We start from the raw sequence: 22,232 nt of genomic DNA, 5'->3' as shown, positions 1-22,232 counted from the left end.
GTACGGCCATAACAATGAACTTCAAACACGTTTTTCTCGAGACCAATTTTTTTTTCAAACTGGCATACACGATATCTCAAGTTCTACTGAACCGATTTATGTCGAATTTATATGGAACCTATAAAAAATGATATTTCTCAAATTCTACTATATTTAAAAAAATCGGGAAACGTAAGAAAAAACGTTTAAAACCGTTTTTGATTCTTCAAATGATGTTTTTGACTTGTTCGAAGTTCATGCGATAGCGGCATCTTTACTGATTCAGAATCTGTTCGATTGTTTGTGTCAGTTAACCAGAAAGGCTGGAATCGTGTACGCCATGGCACAACTTTTTTTTTTATCACTTCACTTCATCAGCTCTTACTATTCTCATAATGAATATTTTTTCTCCGTCCAATTTTGGTTTTAATGTTGAAAGAGAGATGAACAAATAATAATATAATGGATGGTGAAAACATTCTTTGTTTTATTTTTTACGGAGCTCGAAAAACCGTCTGAAATTCGTGTCTCTACACTAGAATATCCCCTTAAGGTTCTCGAGATAACTCCATAACAGGCAAACGATGTGTTTTGACTTTTTTTATTTTCAAAACAAAAACAAAAGCAGTGAATGCTGCGAACGCTCTTCATATGGAACGCAACTCGACATTTTCAATACGGCTGATTCAGATGGCTTCTCCATCAACACGAATGAAGAGTCAGGAGTTCATAACCCTACTTATTTACCATCTCAAAACCCAACCGACAACTTATAAGTAGTGATCGTACGAATGATAGATGCAACACACAGACAATATGGCAACACACAGACTGTATGAGTGTTTTAAGAAACTTAAACGGGCAACTACCTCTGAGTGGAGCGAGATACAAACTTCCACATGCCGTTACTTGGTTGAAAACACGCCGAACTGGTCGTTTGAAAGGATTGAGAACTAATATTTGAAAATCTTGTTATAATTCATGCGAAATTTCTGTTAATCTTGAAAGGAATGATAGTTTTTCATCTGGTTCTATAGTTATGAAACACTGACATTTTCATTTTTTGAAAGATGCTACTGCATCTTTGAGATACATACATTCGGCTCCAGTTCACCATACTCTAGCCCTTTGTTTATAAATCGTGCTACTAATCCTAACCTGATGAACTGGAACAGTCCTCTTCCTAACACCGAGAAAGCTAACCTCAAGGGATATAATATTGCTGTATTAATTCATTATTTTTGGATCTTCCAGACAGGGGTCCTCAACCAGTTCAATTTTGTGAGATATCATAGAAGTGATACCGAGCACTATAGTTTGAAACAGCCCCTTCACCTTTATCAATTCTCTCTATGATTCAACAATTTCCTAAGGCCTCCGTAGCCTAATTTGTTGCGTATCCGCTACTATTCGAACGATCATGATCTCATAACTCAGGGCCCTCAATTGACCATCTTTGTGTTTAATTCTAGCTACTACGTCCACGCAACAATCATTCTGTGACGGTAATCCCAGTCCCTTACCCCTCTCATTACGGTCTGCTGCATCGGTAATTGATACTATTAATAACACCACAATGGATGCCTCATATCAACAGACCCGCTGTTTATGGTTAAACTGTAAACATTCGAACAATAGATATATTCTTACACAAAAAGAGCCGACATGTGTATCGATAAGATAGGATTAATCTTACGCTTAAATAGCTAATGTGTAATATACCACAAAAGCTACAAAAACTATGAGATAAAAAACGACAGCCGAATTTATGGCTCTGTTACAGCTGAATTGCTAAATGAGCCTGATAAAAATAAAATTGATCGTGTTCGGGAAATTAAATATCTTGGCGTGATTATTGATGACAAACTCAAGTTCAACAGTCATAAAGAAAATTGCCAAAAAGTATGGAGTCTTATGTCGATTGAAAAACGATTTGACCATCCACAGCAAAATACTACTGTACAAATCAATCATCTCTCCTCATTTGGACTTTTGTCCTTCTATTCTATTTTTAGCCAATGACACACAAATATCGAGGTTGCAGCGCTTGCAGAATAAAATAATGCGATTGATTCTTAAATGTAATAGGTTCACTTCCTCATCTTCGATGCTGGACGCTCTGCCATGGTTATCCGTGAAGGAAAGAATTGTTTATTTAACTATGGTGTTCATTTTTAAAGTATTGAACGGTTTGCTGCCTCGATATTTGGGTGATCGAGTTGAAAGAGGAAGTGATTTTCATAGATATAACACTAGAAACGCGAATGAATTGCGAACACCTAATTTCTTGTCATGTGCTTCACAAAATTCGTTGTACTTCAAAGGAATAAATGTTTTCAACTCGATGCCAAGACATATTAAATGTGCAACAACACTTACAAAATTGTAACTGACGAAGTTTTATACGAACGGATAATTTAGTGTGAACAGTTTATTGTAGTAATTGTATATATATATATATTTTTTTTTTCAATGAATACTACGAAGTTTTTTTTAAACGGATGCACAGAATACAGAATTTGTTGTTTTTTTAATATTATTTTTTTAAAATTGTATTCAGCAGTTTTATGTTTGTCATGATCATGGTGATGATGGACTATTTTTATTTTTTATTTTTGTTGTTTTCATTTGTAGTAGTTAAAAAAAATAAAAGTAGTGTACAAAAGTTTGAGCATCGCTCGCCTCGCACAGATATAAAGGATATAAAATAAAAGTTTTATGAGGGCCGGTCTAGGATTTTTTCGTGATGGAAAATTTCTCGACATCTCTGTATGGGGGTACTCATTGTCTATCCAAAACTAGACTGGCGTTTGAACTCATGCTCTGGTGGACCAATTGGCTGCAAGGGCCAAGTCGGGATCGTATCGGCTCTGTGGCGGACAAGACTGAGTATTAGCTTCTCTTTTGATAATGTAATAACATATTTTTTGAGTTTATATCTGTAAGTAAAATCAGTTCATTTTTTTAAACTGATTTCAAAGCTGAGGAAAAAAAACTATCTTCTAGATAACTCGTCTTGCTCAAACCTTTGTAGGGGAAGGTGGCGGGACCATCATCATCATCAATCAACAGATGAGATAAAAAAAAACCAAATCTCTAATATCACCTTCTCCTGTATTATTCACTTCATCGATGTCAACATTTTGCTGTCCGCACGTCTCGTAGAACCATATTCGCTTGGCGAAGGCTAATTCAGATTACTTGGACTGTGGTCATCTTTGACATTATCGGGAAATTATAAATTGTTAAGTTTGACTGATCTCATCGTTGGTTCTCAACCATGTTTCCCTTCTTTCGTGAAATTTCGAAAATACGTGATGTACGTGAATAAATAAAAAAAGATACTAAAATATCTTTGGCAAAGAATCGGGACGATAAAATTGTGAGAACATTTACCAAATTTGCTTTGCTCCACTGTTCGATAGACAGATTATTTTCTCACCCATGATTTCCACTTTTACGAATGATCTTTTTCAATTAAGATTAGAAGTCCTCACAACTTTTCATTTGTGTAATCATCATTTACGACCAATTAAAAATTATTGAAGTGGAATTATGTGTTGTTTTCAGTCTCTCCCTGAGAATGAATTGTTGCTGAATTTCGGACAATATGGGAAAACTATACTGCCCCAATATGCATGGTTGACGTACCCACAATCACCACTCTATTGTGTTCTGGATCACCGATGGAAATCCGAGGGAAACTACTAAATGATACTTTGTCAAATTCTTCTGGGTATAATAAAAAGACGTGTGACTTGTTTGGGTATCGAAGTCGGAAAGAACTTTATTTCAACAACTGCTTTGACAGCAGTATGTTTATCTCGTCGAATGCTGAATACACGAATAATTAAAGTTATCTAAAGTGTCTATACAATTTACTCATTTAATAAATGTTCGAATACACTCTTAAATTCAACTAATCTAAATTGTAATTCACTATACAATAGCTCTTCCCCCTTACAAAAATCCAGAAATAAGAACAATAATTCAAAAATGTTCATGTTCACTTTCTTTTCTTTTTTTTTTATCTGTATTATAGTGATTTTCAACTCATTTGGCTGGTTCGTCACTTTTTACTTCCATTTTTGGAAGAATGTCGGGAGTGAGAATTGAACTCGCGACCTTTAGCGTGAGAGGCATGGATGTTACCACTACGCCAGATCGCCTCCACACTTTCTTTTCTATTTTTGGCTTCTTCACTCTCTTCGAACGCCTTGATAGGCCAGTTAGTACTACCGATTCAGGCTGATACTTTCTCTCTCTGCTTCCATTTACTGTTGATTGATTCTCGTTTCGAACCGGCGTTTGTCGAACATCATTTCTCTCCTTTCTGAGGTAATCGGTATTGACCAACCAGTTCCGACCAATCTCAACGACGGCCTGGGCTGATCTGATGTTCCTTGTGTATCCTTAACGACTCTGAACAGCGTTGGATGAACGATAATAGTCATCTCGTTTCCAATCGTGATCTGTGAAAACTTTTTAGAGAATTGTTTTAAAAATGATTTATTAATCCATTTTTCACGTAAATGCGGAATGTTATGCTTGTACCACACGGTATCCACAGGCATCTGCGTATGTAAAGTTCATGTTGATGATTGTTATTATTAGACTAGTACTTAGCGCTCAACTTTCGTGCTGAGCAGACGCGCTTTGATATCGCTTACACGAAGGTCGATCTAAAACTATATTCGAAGTAAATACAAGTTTTTCTCACATTGCAACGGTGAGCCGTTGTGTGTCATCGCGTGAGGCGACTCTGTGATGAACCGCCGCGAGAACACGTTTCGCATTGAATATGCGAACCTACCAAAGAAACCAGACTATCCAAGAATTCACGAATTCTGTGGTACAGTACTCGGGTTGAAGCAAGGAGAAGTCACACGTATACAGTGCAGTAGAACACAAGGATGCGCATTCGTAAAGGTCGTCAGTCCAGAGCTAGCGAAGAAAATTTGCGATGAAAACGATAACAAACACGAAGTAAATACAGATGGGAAGAAGTACCGTCTACGCATTACGATGGAGGATGGAGCAGTCGAGGTAAAAATATTCGATCTGTCCGAGAGAGTCACCATCCAAAAAATTGCTGAATTCCTGAGCAACTTCGGGGAGGTCATATCCGTACAAGAGCAAATATGCGGCTCTGATTTATACTTCCCGGGCATAGCCACTGGTATCCGTGTTGCGAAGATGGTAGTGAAGCGGAACATTGAGTCGTGGGTAACGATAGATGGCGAGCGCACTCTCCTGTCGTACTTCGGACAACAACAAACCTGCCGTCACTGTCGCGACTTCATACATAATGGAGTTACGTGCGCCCAGAACAAAAAGCTGCAAGTGCAGAAATCTTATGCTGATGCTGCGAAACAGCCTGCCCCAGCAACGCGAGCAACAAAAAAATCAAAGTTGCCGACACTAAACCAAAGACTGTCAGAGTCTGCAAACTCGATGCCACCACCGAGACAAAAACAACAGCTACTGAAACCCCCTTCGAGCTCCGTAGATGTGGAATCAGACCAATCGGCACGACACGCCTCACCTAGCAGAATTCAGCGTTCGGAAAGTGGGTCATGGAACGAGGCACAAACTCAACGACCCCATACTAGCAGCGCATTATTTCAAAAATCTAACAACGAGAAACACGACGGTAACGAAACAGATACTTCGTCGACTTCAAGTACCAGCCGAAGCGCCAGCTTCACCGCAAATATATCCGCTTTTCCCGCATTACTAAGTGCGACTCAGCCAACGGATTGTGGGTCACTGAACGTTATACAGGTTCAAAGACCCCCTGCTAGTGGCGGAGTAGTACGCAAAACTGCTAGTGGCAAATCCGATGGCCACGAAACTGATTCGTTATCCACCTCAGCCAGTAATCGAACACTTCGAACACGACCGCCGGGTAAGAAACGGCGAGAAGAGAGCGACGACGAGCGGGGTGAACCGACACAAAAATGAGTCGTTTCGTCAGCTATAACATCGCGACGCTTAATATAAACACGATAACAAATCAGACCAAACTTGACGCTCTCCGAACTTTTGTTCGCACGATGGAACTTGACATCGTCTTTCTTCAAGAGGTGGAGAACGAGCACCTAAGGCGGCTCGCACACCGGAGCAATGAGCAACTAGCAACTGTCAACATGCAATAAGCAATATTATCACCAATGGATTTTTCCATTTAATCTTTGTTGATCTCGCACACCGACGCAATACGATATCGCTGTCGCCTTTACAGAGCAACACATGTCGCTAGCAACACGGCGTGTCGGTTGAATAGCAACTTATCGCTCATATTTTGACAAGTTTCGTACATTAAGGCGATTGTTTGCATAATGTCAGGGGTTTTTATTGCTCTGGTATGCGAAGAACAACAAAATATGTTTCCTGTTGCATATTGTGTACTGCAGTTTGCTAGTTGCTTATTGCTGCGGTGTGCGAGCCGCCTAACTCTCCCAGGATATAAAATTGTGTGTAATGTGGACCACGCCAGAAGGGGGACAGCAATAGCTGTAAAAGAACACATCCAATTTTCGCATGTCGAAAAGAGCCTGGATGGACGCCTCATCGCACTGAGAGTGCAAAACACGACACTTGCAATATATACGCACCATCGGGAACAGCCATGCGGGCTGAGAGAGAGCGTTTCTTCAACGGTACGATCGCATACTATCTCCGACACAACACCGAGCACGTGATTCTCGCCGGAGATTTCAATTGCGTACTCCGACCAAACGACGCCACACACTTAAACACGAGTCCCGCTCTACAAGCGACGGTGCGGCAACTACAGCTGCACGATATCTGGGTTAGGCTCTATCCCACAACCCCTGCGCCCATGTATATTACCCATAATGCGACATCCAGGCTCGATCGCATGTACGTCAGTAATGGACTCTGTGAGCAACTGAGGAGCGCCGCCACTCATGTATGCTCTTTCACAGATCACAAAGCTCTTACAGCGCGAATTTGCCTCCCCGAACTCGGCAATGCACATGGCCGGGGTTTTTGGTGCCTCCGCCCTCATCTTCTTTCAAATGAGAACATCAACGAGCTTCAGATTCGGTGGCAGTTCTGGACTCGGCAAAGAAGAAACTTTCCCAGCTGGATAACATGGTGGCTAGCTTGCGCGAAGCCAAAAATCAAAGCGTTCTTTCGTTGGAAGTCCCGAGAAGTCTACAACGAATTCCAGACAAAACATCAACGATTATACGTGCAGCTGCGTCTCGCATATGACGAATATTTTCGAAATCCCGCCATGATAAACACGATAAATCATATAAAAGCTCAAATGCTGACGCTGCAGCGTGAATTCTCAAAAAGCTTCATGAGAATCAACGACACTATGGTAGCTGGCGAAAGCATCTCCACATACCAGCTGGGAGAACGAAGACGAAAAAAAACAACCATCACTAAATTGAAAAACGAGAGAGGCGATTCATTGCAAAGCGCTGAACAAATCGAGAGTCACATGTTAGCATATTTTAGAGGACTCTACACAGCAACAGAAAGAAGAGAAGAAGGGGGCGATAGGTTCGAATGTGACAGAGCGATTCCTGAAAATGACGAAGCAAACACGGCGTTGATGGCAGACATAACCACCGCCGAGATACTCCATGCGATAAAAACTTCGGCAGCAAAGAAATCGCCCGGTGCAGATGGTTTACCGAAAGAACTGTATCAGAGAGCTTTTGGTGTGATACATAGAGAGCTAAATCTAGTGCTCAACGAAGCTATGACCACCGATCTGCCCGTAGAGTTCGTAAGTGGAACCATCGTACTCGTAAAAAAACGGAGCGGAGAGGATACTGCAAAAGCGTACCGACCGATAACACTGTTAAATGTGGATTTTAAAATCCTCGGTCGAATAATGAAAACACGACTAGAACACGTGCTTGGAAATCATCGTTTACCGTGCGAAGCGCAGAAGAGCTGCAACCCTGGCCGCTCGATATTCGAAGCCACGCTGTCAATAAAAGACCGGATAGCCGAACTCACTGCGAGAAAAAGTAGAGGGAAGTTAATCTCCTATGATTTAGACCACGCGTTCGATCGGGTCTCACATCGTTTCCTACACCGTACGATGCTAGCTCTTGGAGTAAACCAGAGCTTCGTCAACCTTATGCAACGTATTTCCGAGCGTGCCACGTCACGCTTGTTAATAAACGGACACCTCTCACAAGAATTTCCCATCGAAAGATCGGTGAGGCAAGGAGATCCGATGTCAATGATACTTTTTGTACTCTATCTCCATCCGTTACTCACACGACTAAAGCGAATCTGTGACGGCGATTTATGTGTTGCTTACGCAGATGACATCAGCGTAATTGCGACATCTACAGATAAAATCGAACGCACGAATGAGTTGTTCAGCCGGTTCGAATCGGTTGCAGGTGCGAAACTGAATAGACACAAAACGACTGCGATTGATGTGGGAATGATCGACGAAAATCGGTTGGTTGTGCCGTGGCTTCAGACAGGAATGGTGATAAAAATTCTGGGGATAATGTTTACAAATTCAATACGAGCAATGATTAAACTGAATTGGGATGCGGTGGCTGCGCGTATAACGCAAAATATCTGGCTGCACTCGCTTCGGGCTCTCACACTTACACAAAAAGTGACTCTGCTAAATACGTTTGTGTCATCGAGAATGTGGTATCTAGCATCAAACATTGGACCGAATAATGTCCACATAGCAAAAATCACGTCTGCTATGGGGTCATTCCTGTGGAGAAGTCTACCAGCACGTGTCCCGATGCAGCAACTAGCGCGTAGTAAAGAAAACGGTGGATTGAGCTTGCAGCTACCAGCGTTTAAATGCAAAGCGCTGCTCATCAACCGACATCTTCAAGAGGTCGACTCGATGCCATTTTATAATTTCATCCGAACTCGATCAAATCCTCAGATAGCAAATATGCCTTGTCTAAGAGAAATAGTGAAACAAGTACCCCTCCTTCCACTTTCACTCCAACAAAACCCATCCAGTGAGCTGATCCACCGTTTCTTTATTGAGAAAACAGAACTTCCAAGAGTGGAAATAAATTACCCAGCAACGAATTGGCGTCAAGTGTGGAGAAATATATCGTCGACAGGACTATCCTCGAGCCAAAGAAGCTCAATGTACCTTTTCGTGAATGAAAAAGTGGAACACCGAAGACTGTTGAACATCATGCAGCGTGCAAATGGATCTAACTGCCTTCACTGTAATGCGGCAGTGGAGACTATTGCACACAAGTATAGTGAGTGCCCGCGTGTGGCAGCAGCGTGGACCTTCATTCAACGAAAGTTATCTACCGCACTTGGTGGTTGGCAGAGACCATCATTCGATGAAGTGATGCGTCCAACACTAAAAAATATTGAACACAATAGACGGAAAATGTTCCTAAAAACAACAATAAATTATGTTAATTTCGTGAATAAGGCTGACAATAACGTTGATGTGAATGCGTTAAACTTCTATTTAATCATAAATGAATAAGCTTTTATTTTTAAAAAGCTGAAATAATTATTGTATGAAAAAAAACATGAAATAAACATAACTATGACTATCAAAAAAAAATTAGATTTAGAAGCATCATCAGGCGAATGAGGTACCACCAATTGCTTATACTTTTCGATCAAATCGATCAACATTTTTGTGTATAACTAAATATTTCTTTTAGGAGGGAAACTACTCTTTAATGCCATGTTATAATTTCTATAATTAAATAGAAAAGGATTAATTTGATCATCTGAGCTTAAATCCAGCATACCAGGCTCTAGCAAAAACTTAAAACTACTCAAATGTTTATTAATTCTACTGAATGGTCTCGTAGTAGGGATCCACTTTGAAGTAATGCTTTGCTTTGGAACAATTGCATACTTGCACAAACATCACAAGCAGCAACAAGATTTTCAATGTCATACAAAACCTGATCCATTACTTGCTGGAAAATATATTTTATTCTCACGGAATTATTTTACAAATAATAGACTGCCCTGTAGCAGTATATTATATGTAGAATATTCTTTAATATCTTTAAACACCATAAAGCGTTCGAGAGCGTTCTGACATTGATAGGTGTGTACTCTAAATCTAACGCACAAAAAACGCTATTTCCAGCTAATCTAGCAAAATATCCTGAGTAACTGGCAATGGATAGGCATTCACTATAATGACCTTGTTAATAAAAACTTTGCAGTCAATTACTTATTTTTTATCATTGTTTTTCTTGACAACTACAACCACAGGGCATGCCCACTCATTAGTTTGAATAGGAATTATAACGTTATCTTTCCCCAATTTATCTAAACAATTTAAGACCTTCTCCCCTCAAGATAGGGAACGTCATTTGCCTTCTTAAAAGTTGTAATGTCATTTTTCATAACTAAATCGACTTCAAAATTATTTACTTGTACAGAAAAATTCTTAACAAAAACGTCAGAAACCTTTAATTTTATTCCAGCAATTAGTGCGTTATTTTAGTTTTCTATAATATAATTGATTGGTACTGAATCACCAAAAATGTCTCCAGTTGGGAAAAAAAATCCTTCAACCATGGTCTACCCAGCAAAGGAATGAACTGGTAATCACAGTCAATAACCAAAAGATACAATTTCACTTTCTTCCCTTTATATTCAACAATAACTTCAACTTTCCCAGAAACCTTTAACCTGGAACCGTAAATTACAACTAATTATTTTTATCTTTTCACCAAGGGAATGTTGAGTTTTGAAACAAACAAATTTTCACTCATCACTGATACAGAAGAGCCACTATCAATCTCCATCCTTACAGGATCATATTCAATAGATACATTTAACAAGCTGGGACCACTAATCTTATTTATAGAAGAAAAATTCATGCACTCTGAGTCAAAATATAAAAGTCAGTCAAAATAAGCTGCTTGCTCGAATGTCTGTTTTGAACTTCTCTTAGTTGTCTATAAATCAAATGATACAACTCACCAAACCAACTGCCACACTCATCCGATGCCAAAAGCGAGCACTAACCGTGTCACCAGTCACCGGAATATTATCTAAAGGCCCTGTATTGTACTCTGTAAGTGTGTTACCCTTATAAAGAGAATCTCAATTTCATCAATAAAATTGTAAAATTGGAATCAAAATTGAACAATGTTAAAGAATATCCACGGATTATCGGGGTTGATGAACGATTGAAACATAATATTTTAGTTTACTATAACACCGACACCTACCCCTCCCATTCCTACATGAATTCAATGTGAAATGCTACTAGTAATTAACTATCGTCATTTGTTGTTTTCCATCGATATCTAGAATTATATTTAGTCTCCAATTCATTTTATATTTAGCTCGATTTGGATGCGTTTCATAGAATCGATGAAGAGCATGTCTTCATTTGCTTGTTGTGTAATTGGTAATTCGAAATCTTCTTTCACTCGTTGATCGCGTTTAAAGTCGAAACCCGAGCACACCAATAAAAACTTTTGATTTATGGTCCGAACACGAAACCCGATACATGCCCCTAAATATAGCATCCATTGCGTAGCAGACTGTTTGTTGGTAAACAATTATCAGAATAGTAACGCCCACACCGGCCAATAAAACTGAGTAAACGGATTATAACAATGCACACTTAAGTGATGGAGTTGTTGTAAACATTCATCAATTAGAGCGTCGTTCTCGCATTGGCAAAACAATGAAATCATTTGCGCACTGACGCGCACCTCAGGATGCATCACACCCAAGATTTTTATTGTATGTTTCAACTCGACTATCTTCACCATATTGTCCAGAAGAAATCTTTTCGCGTCGTGCTGATCAAAGCAGAACTCTGGATAAATAACCAACATGGGAATATTTCTATAAATCCCGGTAAATAAACACCGGTGCGAGACATGCGGTGCTTCTCATCGCATTCCAACATCTTGTAGGAAATCAACCACGGAACGAGAGAAGCAAAAAATCATCATGAAATAATATGGTTTGAAAAGTTGTGCTAACGTATTTTTTTCTGCTTTCTAATTTGATTCTTTCCAGACTGAAAGTGTCGAACGCGCGTCTTCTTCCCGATGTCACCCACGAGAAGGAGATAACTCCAGATCACCGGCTCCAACTCCAGCACCCCCTTCCACGCCACGGAAAACCGCAGGTAATGTCTTCGCCCAGAAAAAAAAAACACCGCACACAAAACCCCCCTGTCAAGAGGATCACCCAAAATATCAACAAATGACCCTGTTATCTGTCTCCATTTGACTTTTGATGAAATTTCGTTCGCAAGGTGTTGAAAAGCAGACAGGACAGTCTTCCGTTGTTGTGTTTTTGTTCTCCTAATGAATACCAAACATGCGATTCAGCGCCGTTCCTGGCTTCTACATTGTGGTAACAAGGGACCAGACAACACTAGGTTTTTGGGGGGGGTGGTCGGCGGCACGTTGCGTTTCCTTTCTATTTTCGAGCGATGTGATGCTTCGCCTTTCCCAAAATTGAATAATATCAATCACTGCTTCTGCTGCGTGACTCGGCTCCATCATAACGAAACGTGGGTACGGACGACGCAAGACTGGCCTATCCGCTGTAGATTTACCGGCCATTAGTATTTGTGTGGGAGTTAAATGATGTGCTAATAATTCGGGATAGAATGGTTAACAGGTCAAACTATTTTTTCGGTCTTTTTTTGGTTGTCTGATTGGTAACTCAACTAGTAGCATGTCTAGCTTCTTTCTTCGGACAAGGATTCTAGGACTCAACAAAATAATTAGATGAACAGTGAAAATTGTAGAAGACTCACAATCGATACAGTGGTTTAGAAATATGCAGCTTCTCAAAGCCCAAAACTGAAGATGCTAATACACTGTTTAACCGGAACCAAATATTCGACACTTTTCGAATATTTGGTTGAAATTCGATACAAATATTACTTTGTTTATCACTCTTCAATTATCAACAGTGATAAACAGTACGTACCTTAAGAATCCAATATCAGAGGATCAGCCATATTTCGCGAGAATTTTGATAAAATTGAAAATGAAGGTCTTCTTTAGTGCGATTGCTAATAATTTGGAATAGGATGGTTAACAGATCAAACTATTGTTTCGGTCTCTTTTTGACTGTCTGATTGGTAACTCAACTATCACCATGCCTACCTTCTTTTTTCCCTAATAAGGATTCTATTTATTTTCGTTTTATTATTATTGTTATTATACACCCAACAAAATAACTCGATTATCAACAGTGATAAACAGTACATACCTTAAGAATCCGAAATCATTGGATCAGCCATATTTCGTGAGGATTCTGATGAAATGAAAATTATGGTCTTCTTTAGTGCGATTTCTAGGCAAGTGTTAATGTTCCCGCACCATCCGTATCTGAGATACATCTGTATTTCAAATATATTCGCTGTGAATAATTTCACTCAAGCATCATTTCAGTCTCTTTTGCGATAAACTACGAAGCCACTTTATATAACCAACATGTCCTTAATGTTTTTTTTTCTCTCCCAAATTCAACAGATCTCGTTCTGCTATTTTTCTCCCGGTATGGTAGCAGCTTGGGCATCAATGTGTTATTTTTATCACAAAGCAGACGACTGCTGACTCTTTGTCCGGTCTCTTTTATTGCGGAAAGGCTGGTTTGTCTGTGATAAAAGCCGGCCGAAAACCATGACCAATCGCAATCAAACAATTTAGCCCTCGACCAACGTTTTGTGCTGCCATAGATCATTTCACTCCTTTTCAATTTGTCTGTTTGTGTTGTCAAATAATCTATAACAATCCATTACTTCGCAATAAATCAGGATTTCTCCTTACCACCTTCATTTGCAGTGCCACACCACAGTGCAATGACAGTGTCCGTCACGCAGCCCCAACAACCGGTGGATATCACCAGCGGCAGTCCGAGTGCAACCGGGCAACCGACAGCAACAGCTGCGGCCAGCATGGCGAGTCCAACAACTTCGAGTGGTTCCTCGGAGGCGGACACTGTCGTCAGCACACCCCCCTCGTCGTCCTCGTCATCGCACACCAACCCGAGTACGGCTCTGCGGAGATTTTACTTCCAGAAGGCACGCATCAGCAAATCACCCAAATCGGCCACCATTGGCGGAGCTGGATCCGGAGCCACTGCCACCGGAACGGTGCTGGGCACCGCCGGGACCGCTGGCTCGTCGTTATCCTCCCAGTCTGCTGCGGTTCCGAAAGTGGTGGTTATGGGTTCGTCAACCGCGTCCGAAGCCACAATAAACACCTCTACCGATTCGGCTTCCACCCACGTGACCAACGTGACCACGACCACCGACACGGAGACAAACGATTCCATCGATTTGGGTGAGTAAATTGTGTCTGTTTGCAGCACAACGAGGGATCCGGGCTTGTGTCAAATTTGAAAACCTTAATTGTTAAATATCATCAATATTTTCGAATACTATCCATTGTTTCGGATAAAGTTCAGCAATTCAATTTAATTTTTGTACACTGTCAAAGAATTCAATAATATCCTATCAGCAATTCCATGAAAAAAGCTCTACAAAAACCCATGAATTCTTTCGAACCTTCTATATTTTTTAATGCCATATGTTAGACATGTATTTTTATTTAATTCTTTTTTAACCCCTTAGGTTTACCATTCTGAATGGAGTTGGCCTGATAGTTAATTTTCTTACTTAAATATTAAAGAATAGCTGCTATGAGTCTCACCTGATGCAGTCCAGCTGCATTTAACCAATGAAGATGCATGGTAGTTTTGATACGAACAACTTTAAAATAAAAACAAATGTCTAAATTTTCCAAACCTTTATTCTTTATCGGAAAATTGTATACAAATATTTTTTTATTTAGTCCGCATCCTGAATTGAGTTGGTCAGAAAAAATGGCAAACAATGTCCACCATGCTTCTCCATTGATCCAGTGAGTCTTGATTAATCAATGGAGATGGGTGGTAGTTTTGACGCAAACATTTTAATGTTTAAAAAAGCATTTCGAAAAAGACAAACATGCATTTCTGAATATTTCATGTGTCTATCTCTTTATGAATTTTTATTTTTGTTATTCATAATTTTATCCTCAAAGTACACATTAGAGGTACGGTTTAGTATATTTCGTGGGAATTTCATCTAAACAACATTTGTTGTAAGTGGCTAAAACTTCAATCAAAAAAATTGTTGGAAATTATAAGCAAATTGATAAAATTTCATGAACATGACGGTATGACACGACAAACATATTAAAAGGGGTTTATTTACTATAAAAAAGAAATTAGAAATAAAGGGTGTGTCACATCAAATTGCATCACGGAAAAAACGCTGTGTTCGCACAGTAGACCGATCCTTTTGAAAATTTTAGACAGTAAAATAAAAACTATTAAACAACTTTTGGCATTTTCTTTTTATTCATACTGCGAGCCCAAGCCCGTATGCTCGCACCTTCCTCTTTACCCCGTCCATAAGGTTCTGTACAACGTCAGGTTGTAGTTTTTTTGAACAGAAATCCATTTTCTCTTGAAGTCCGCCTCCGATTTGACAACTTTTGGGTTCTTCCGGAGGGCCTGCTTCATAATCGCCCAATATTTCTCTATAGGGCGAAGCTCCGGCGCGTTGGGCGGGTTCATTTCCTTTGGCACGAAAGTGATCTGCTGACCGTGGAATGGACGATTCCCAGCATCTTACCGATGTCCCGATGTGACAACTCCGGATTCTCGAAATGAGTGCACAGGATTAATTCACGACGCTCTTTTTCGTTCGACGACATTTTTCCAAATTTACGAAAAATTTACAGTGAAGCATGGCCAACGTGATCTATACACTCTTATCTGATTATAAGCTAAAGCTGAAGATATAATTCCAAAAAATTAAATTTCTACAGCGTTTTTTCCGTGATGCAATTTGATGTGACACACCCTTTATTTTTTTAAATATTTCGAGAATGGCTACATTTAGAAGGAGATAATAACCTTTTTTATTTTAAATCACATCAGGATTCATAATTTTTGGCTAAAATGATTGTTAACATACAAAAATTCGAAGTTTCGAAAATTCCTAAAAATTCGCACAAAGCTCGTCAAAAATAGTTTTACCATCTTGGGCCCATTTTTTTAATTTTTTTTCTGCATGACCTCTATTTGTATGAAAAATATAAAAAAAAATTTCAAAATATGTATTTTGGATATTGCAAATTGAATTTTTATTTTGTAAATAAAAAAAAGAGTACTATTTTTTTTCTCAGTGTACATTTTTTTTATATTCAACCATCAATACTCTATAACTCTTTCTAAGACACTATTTTGGTACGAATCATAGTTTTTGAGATATAAATTATCAAAGATTTCTCTTACTAAAATCGATACGCCCTTTTCAGAAGTTACGCTTGAGTCAAAAAAATCCCAATTGCTGTGAAAAACTCGTATTTCCTCCAACTCAAACGGAATACACACTTTCATTGGAATCAAAAATACAAGTTTTTAAAATCTGCATTTTTAGGACGATTTCATTTGGAATTGCTGAGTATTAAAAGCACACGATATTGTTTTCTTAAATGCGAGTTTTGGTTAAGCTTCCGCTTTTGATGTGATAACCGCTTCGTTTCAATTTTTGAAAACTTCCAAGGAAAATAGAATACGAACGACAAATTCTTTCATGGGTTCACGGAACGCAGCGTTGCTCTTCTTTGTTCTGGAATACGCTTCCAGGTCCTGGTGCGTTCCGCCATTGATGATAATCAAATCGAGACGCTGTTCGAGAAAAATTATCTGTACTCAAGGAATATACAGGGTTTTCCATTTCGGGCTTCCGAAAGTATACAGCCCTGCGCTGACAACCGTTTGACATAGCTGTGCACCAAAGCGTCATATCGTTAGTTGAATGTCTGCCATTTTACAATATGGATCGTTTTAGCATCGCACAACGTGTTAATTTTGTTAAATTATACTATAAAAATTATGAAAAACCGTCAAATGTTTTTTGAGCATTACGGACGGATTTTGGTCGTCATGGACGGCCTACAGAGCACACAATCGCTAATGTAGTGCGTAAATTCGTACAAACTGGATCCGTAGCGGATATTGTGAAACCTGTGTATCATCGTAATGTGCGTTCGGCCGAAAATATTGCTGCTGTTGCTGCCAGTGTGGAGGATGACCCGAATGTTTCGATTCCACGGCGTGCTCAGCAATTGGGCTTGTCAAACACATCATTGTGGCGAATTTTGCATTTGGACTTGCACCTACATCCATATAAGGTCCAACTGGTACAATAATTAGAGCGTGGTGATCATGGAATGCGTCGGGCATACGTCGATTGGGTGAACGAACAACAGCAGCAAAATGCTGAATTTTCGCATCAAATTTTCTTCAGCGATGAGGCACATTTCGAGCTCGGTGGCTATGTGAACACCCAAAATTTTCGTATATGGGGCTCAGAAAATCCACACGTGATTGTTGAGAGGCCATTGCATCCGCCAAAAGTCACTGTTTGGTGCGCCTGTGAAATAAAACCTCACAAGCTATCCCAAGCCTTTCATCACTCGGAGAAAATTATTATTTGTGTCCAGGGGATTGGAAAGGAATTCTGTATTATTAGTTTCTAATAAGCAACCAGTCGATAAATTCCAACAAGTATTGTTTGCAACTAAGTGAATGGGCATAAGTGATCCAAAACAAACGAAAGAACAATATTTTTTCAAAGCATAAGGTATCTAGGTTTTCATTTCGCCAGATTTATGTTAATAATCTCCTAAACGGTACCCAATATATTCTAATACACTTTTTGTATTTCATTGTAGTGGTGAAGCAACGGCGCATACACTATCTTTATATTGGTGTAATCTTGCGCAATGCTTACACAATCTATTGACAAATCTGTTCGATTATTGTTTATCAACGGTGAAAAAGCTTCACGCTGTAGCGATGAAAACATTTTTTTGGAGGAGTGCACCGAGGAACTATTTTCATAAGATTCAAAAACCTAGAAGTGAAGCGTGATTTTGTTTATCGAACCATAAGGAGGTAGCATGAAACTTCCTCGTTGGATGACCAAGAAATATCCGACATAAGACGTTCAGCAAGAACTGAGCGAATGTTTGAGAACATCAGGGAGCGAAATTAACGAAAATCACAACGCTCTGTACGTAAAATGACCGTTGATCTCAATGTTTCGATATCGACAATGCACAATGTGCTCAAAAATGGATGTCTGGGAAGCCAGCTTTTAAGAAACGTAAAGTTCATGAAGTTTTTGAAGCTTCGAAAGAGTAGTCTATTATACCTACGCCTGCTATCACGGCACGGTGGACAAGACTTTGGTTTTTTTTTTGGATAAAAAGTATTCAAATCTTATTCAATTTGAACGAGAAAATGTCATCCATATCTGTGTACCGGGCCCCCAAAGGAATACATCCGGCTCCCGTTTCTGGGTGACGCGGTAATGAACGTGTTAATTAGCCTCATATTCGCAGCAATCTCTATATATATATAAATGTTCTGTTCGTTTGTGTACGCGTCAAAAACTCGAAAAGTGCGGAACCGATTGAGCTCAAAGTTGGACACAATATACAATCCACTTCAAGGAGTGTTGTTACGGCATAAAAATTTGGAAAATTGGAAGAAAAATGATTTTATATATGACTAGAGTGCATTTCTGAAATTGAGCTTCTAATGAAAATCGACTACGCAGTAATGAAAATGTGTTCTATGTGAAGGAAACATCTTTTTTCCTCGCGTTTGACAAAATCATGAACTGAAATTGTGTTTCTAAGTGATTTAAAATTTATTTCCCTCATCTATCTCTATATATATATATAAAATTTCTGTTCGTTTGTGTCCGCATTAAAAACTCGAAAAGCACGCAACCGATTGAGCTCAAACTATGATACAATATACAAAACAATCAAACACATCTAGGATTGTTGTTATAACATTAAAAAAAATGAAAAATTCAACTCAACCATGCAACCACAATGTGCCACAGTAAAGCGTGGCAGGGTACAGCTAGTTTATATATATATATGTATGCATGTTCCGAGACCACCATTTTTGCTCAAACTCCAAACAGCATGAGATCATGTTCGAGTTTAGTACTTTCCTATTTAGTGGAGGCGATCTGGTGTAGTGTTAAAAGTTCAGTGAAGAAAAAAACTTTCCTGTTCAACTTATTGGCATCTTCTAAAGTACACTAGTGTTCACCAGTCATGAATATTATATTAAAAAAAAATACAGGACAAACCTATGTTTCAGACTAACCGGGCAATCAGTGAAATACAGGTTTGCGTGCGAGAGACCGCTGCTTCCGACGGCGGGTCGGCGGTCGATTCGGATCGCGTCATGTTAGCAGCCTGGGCCTTTGCTCCCATTATATTGACCTCTGAACAAATTTCACTATGACAAACTACGAAAAATTTACTAATAAAAATATTAAAAATATTACTTCATAGTTTAGTTTCTAATATTAAGATTGTGCGCTAAACGATTTTTCTATAAAGAAAATCTGCCACATTACCGAACCAACATTGTATTTGTTATCGCTTAAATTAAATTAATAATAAAAGTTGGGCTTTCTACCGTGCAGAAATTATACCCATGATGTTTTTCTCGCGTCTGCTTTATTCGATGACCGTGATTTTCTACGTCAGTATATTTCTAGAAGGCTTGCGTAATATAAAGCATTTTTCTCTACATATGTTTCTGTCGCTCTTATTTCATTTGCTGTTTTTTGTCCGGTCACGCATTTATTCATTACGCAATCCACGTGGCTTTTAAACTGTAGAATTTCCTCCACCAAACCTATACTAATGAGAAAGCGGACTCGCTAGCTAAGGTGGGCGCTTCAGAAGGCACACTTTTTGAAAGGCAAATTGCCTATAATGATTTTTTTCAGATTCCTCGTCAACACACACTCGTTAGTTGGCAGCGCATGTGGAGTGAAGATGAGTTCGGTCGTTGGTTACACACGATTATCCCTAAGGTCTCGACGAATGCTTGGTTTAAGGGATTGAATGTAGGTCGTGATTTCATTCGCGTGATATCTCGGCTCATGTCCAATCACTACAACCTAAACGCGCATCTCTATCGCATTGGGCTCGCAGCAAACAATCTTTGTGATTGTGGCGATGGCTACCACGACATCGAGCATGTTGTCTGGTCGTGTATCCGGTTCCATGCTGCTCGCTCTCAGCTCTCTAGAGCACTGAGAGCACAAGGCAGATAATCGGATATCCCCGTCCGGGATATCTTAGGTAGCCGGGATCCTGATCTTCTGCTTCATCTATACCTGTTCCTCAGAAACGCCGATGTCAACGTTTAATGATGTTTCCTTCGTTGTGTCCCTGTTTCATATCCATCCTATCCGATCTATAAACTTTTACTTAGTCGCGGCAATACATACACACAGTGAAGTGCGTGAAGTGCGTTAACGACCTTGGTGTGCTCCTGGATGCAAAACTTACATACAAGGATCACATCGCATATATTGTCAACAAGGCATCGAGACAACTTGGTTTTATCTTTCGAACGACGAAATCATTTACAGACATTTACTGTCTGAAGGCTGTTTACTGTGGCCTCGTTCGCTCCATACTGGAGTATTGCTCTGTCGTCTGGAACCCGTACTACCAGAACAGTGTATACCGCATTGAAAACGTGCAACGACGGTTTATCCATTTCGCTTTGCGTCTACTGCCGTGGCGAGATCCGTATAGCCTTCCCAGCTATGAAAGCCGTTGTCAGCTAATCAATTTAGACACTCTGGAAATGCGTCGGAACACTGCCCGAGCCATCGTGATATCTGACGTTTTAACCTCACGAATCGACTGTCCTGCCATTCTCCAAAGGATCAATCTTCTGGCTCGGCCAAGGCAGCTTCGGAATGCTGCACTTCTCTGGTTTCCCACCCGGCGAACTAACTACGGTGCTTACGGTGCTGTTACAGGTCTGCTGCGCATTTTCAACCGTGTAGTCTCTATGTTTGACTTTAACCTGTCCCGTATTTGTATTAAGCGTAAATTTTTAATGTTTTTTAGACCTTGACTTTGGACAACTTACTAGGCAATGCAAATTTTTAGTGTAATTTTGTAATTTAATGCAATATTTATGTAAAGTTAATTTAGATACTAAGACTACCATTGGGGTTTCTAGCCTGTTGGTAATAAATAAACAAACAAACACACTCTTTCAGATACGCGGGCCAAAGGTTGTGCAGTCCACTGATGATTCAACAAGAGCCAAAGGTTGTACCGCTCATGACAACTCTACACGAGCTGATGATTGCGCCGGCTAGTGACCATTCTATCCTGGATTCCTCGAGTCGAGAAGACGCACCACGCTAGATATGGGGTACATACTAGGGGGGCGTTGCTGATTAATGGTCAGCTGCATCCCAATAGGAAGTATCCCGTGTCGGGCACACGTACAGAGCATTGGAGACAGCAACATCCCAATTACGAGAACACTTGTAATACTAACCTCGAGCCGACCGCAAGTAATCGTATTACTAACATAGATAATAAGAAAAACTGTCAAAATATTGAACTCCGGCCCCGTCAGGCTAACGCCATATGAACCTTGTTAAAAATATATTTTTTGGAAAAAAAACCTATAGAATAAAACAAACCGGTTTTATTGCTTGAAACAGTATTTTACTTACCAAAAAACAATCGATTAGTATGTATTTTCAAGAACAATTCTTGGTTTATATATAGATAAAATAATAGTTATGTGAGCGTATTGTTATATTCGTATTACAATGCTCGGAGTTCAGATATGGTTAGGACGATTTATTACAAACACTTAAAAAATCTCAGGATGAAAATATGCTGCAGCTTCTAGAATCCATTGAAATAATGTTTACATTTCAAATTAGTACTAGCCTTCCAATAATTCTATATTATTTCATTCATAAATTGAGAATGATATCTATTCTTACACCTGGTGAGAGGTTAGTAACGATTGTGCCATCTTTACAAGTTTCTCAAACAATATAAAACACACATTACCGTTTTCTACATACGTTAAAAAACACAAGCCCGGATTCACTTTGCACAATCATGTTACGAAGCTTAGACAATTTGTTTTCATCATCAACAGGTGACACCTCCGGCCAGAGTGACCCCCTGCTGAGTTCGTTGGACGACGAAAGCTCTAGTATCGTGATGAACCAAAGTTTCGGCGAAGGCGACGAAGAGAACATCACCGTAATTAATGGACCAGATACTCCACTTTTGATCAGCTACCAGGTGAGTGGGAAAACAAAACCTCGCGGGGTAATGGGGGACAACATGTTAATCTGCCGGCGCGCT

At 39.5% G+C, this 22,232-nt stretch overlaps 1 protein-coding gene across 1 annotated transcript in view; it reads left to right on the top strand.

Annotated features, from left to right (window-relative positions):
- The window catches only part of LOC129764372 (uncharacterized), a 330,024-nt gene that overhangs the window by 148,571 nt on the left and 159,221 nt on the right, over positions 1-22,232 (top strand). The window contains exons 3-5 of the mRNA XM_055763369.1: positions 11,992-12,103; positions 13,779-14,279; positions 22,021-22,169. Coding sequence (XP_055619344.1) covers positions 13,796-14,279; positions 22,021-22,169 — 633 coding nt within the window. The 5' untranslated portion in view covers positions 11,992-12,103; positions 13,779-13,795. The remainder of the gene's footprint in view (positions 1-11,991; positions 12,104-13,778; positions 14,280-22,020; positions 22,170-22,232) is intronic.

Source organism: Toxorhynchites rutilus, chromosome 2, assembly GCF_029784135.1.
Source record: "Toxorhynchites rutilus septentrionalis strain SRP chromosome 2, ASM2978413v1, whole genome shotgun sequence".
In the NCBI taxonomy this organism is placed as follows: domain Eukaryota; kingdom Metazoa; phylum Arthropoda; class Insecta; order Diptera; family Culicidae; genus Toxorhynchites; species Toxorhynchites rutilus.
Note: the sequence above shows the minus strand (reverse complement) of the source record. Positions and strands in the feature narration are given on the sequence as shown.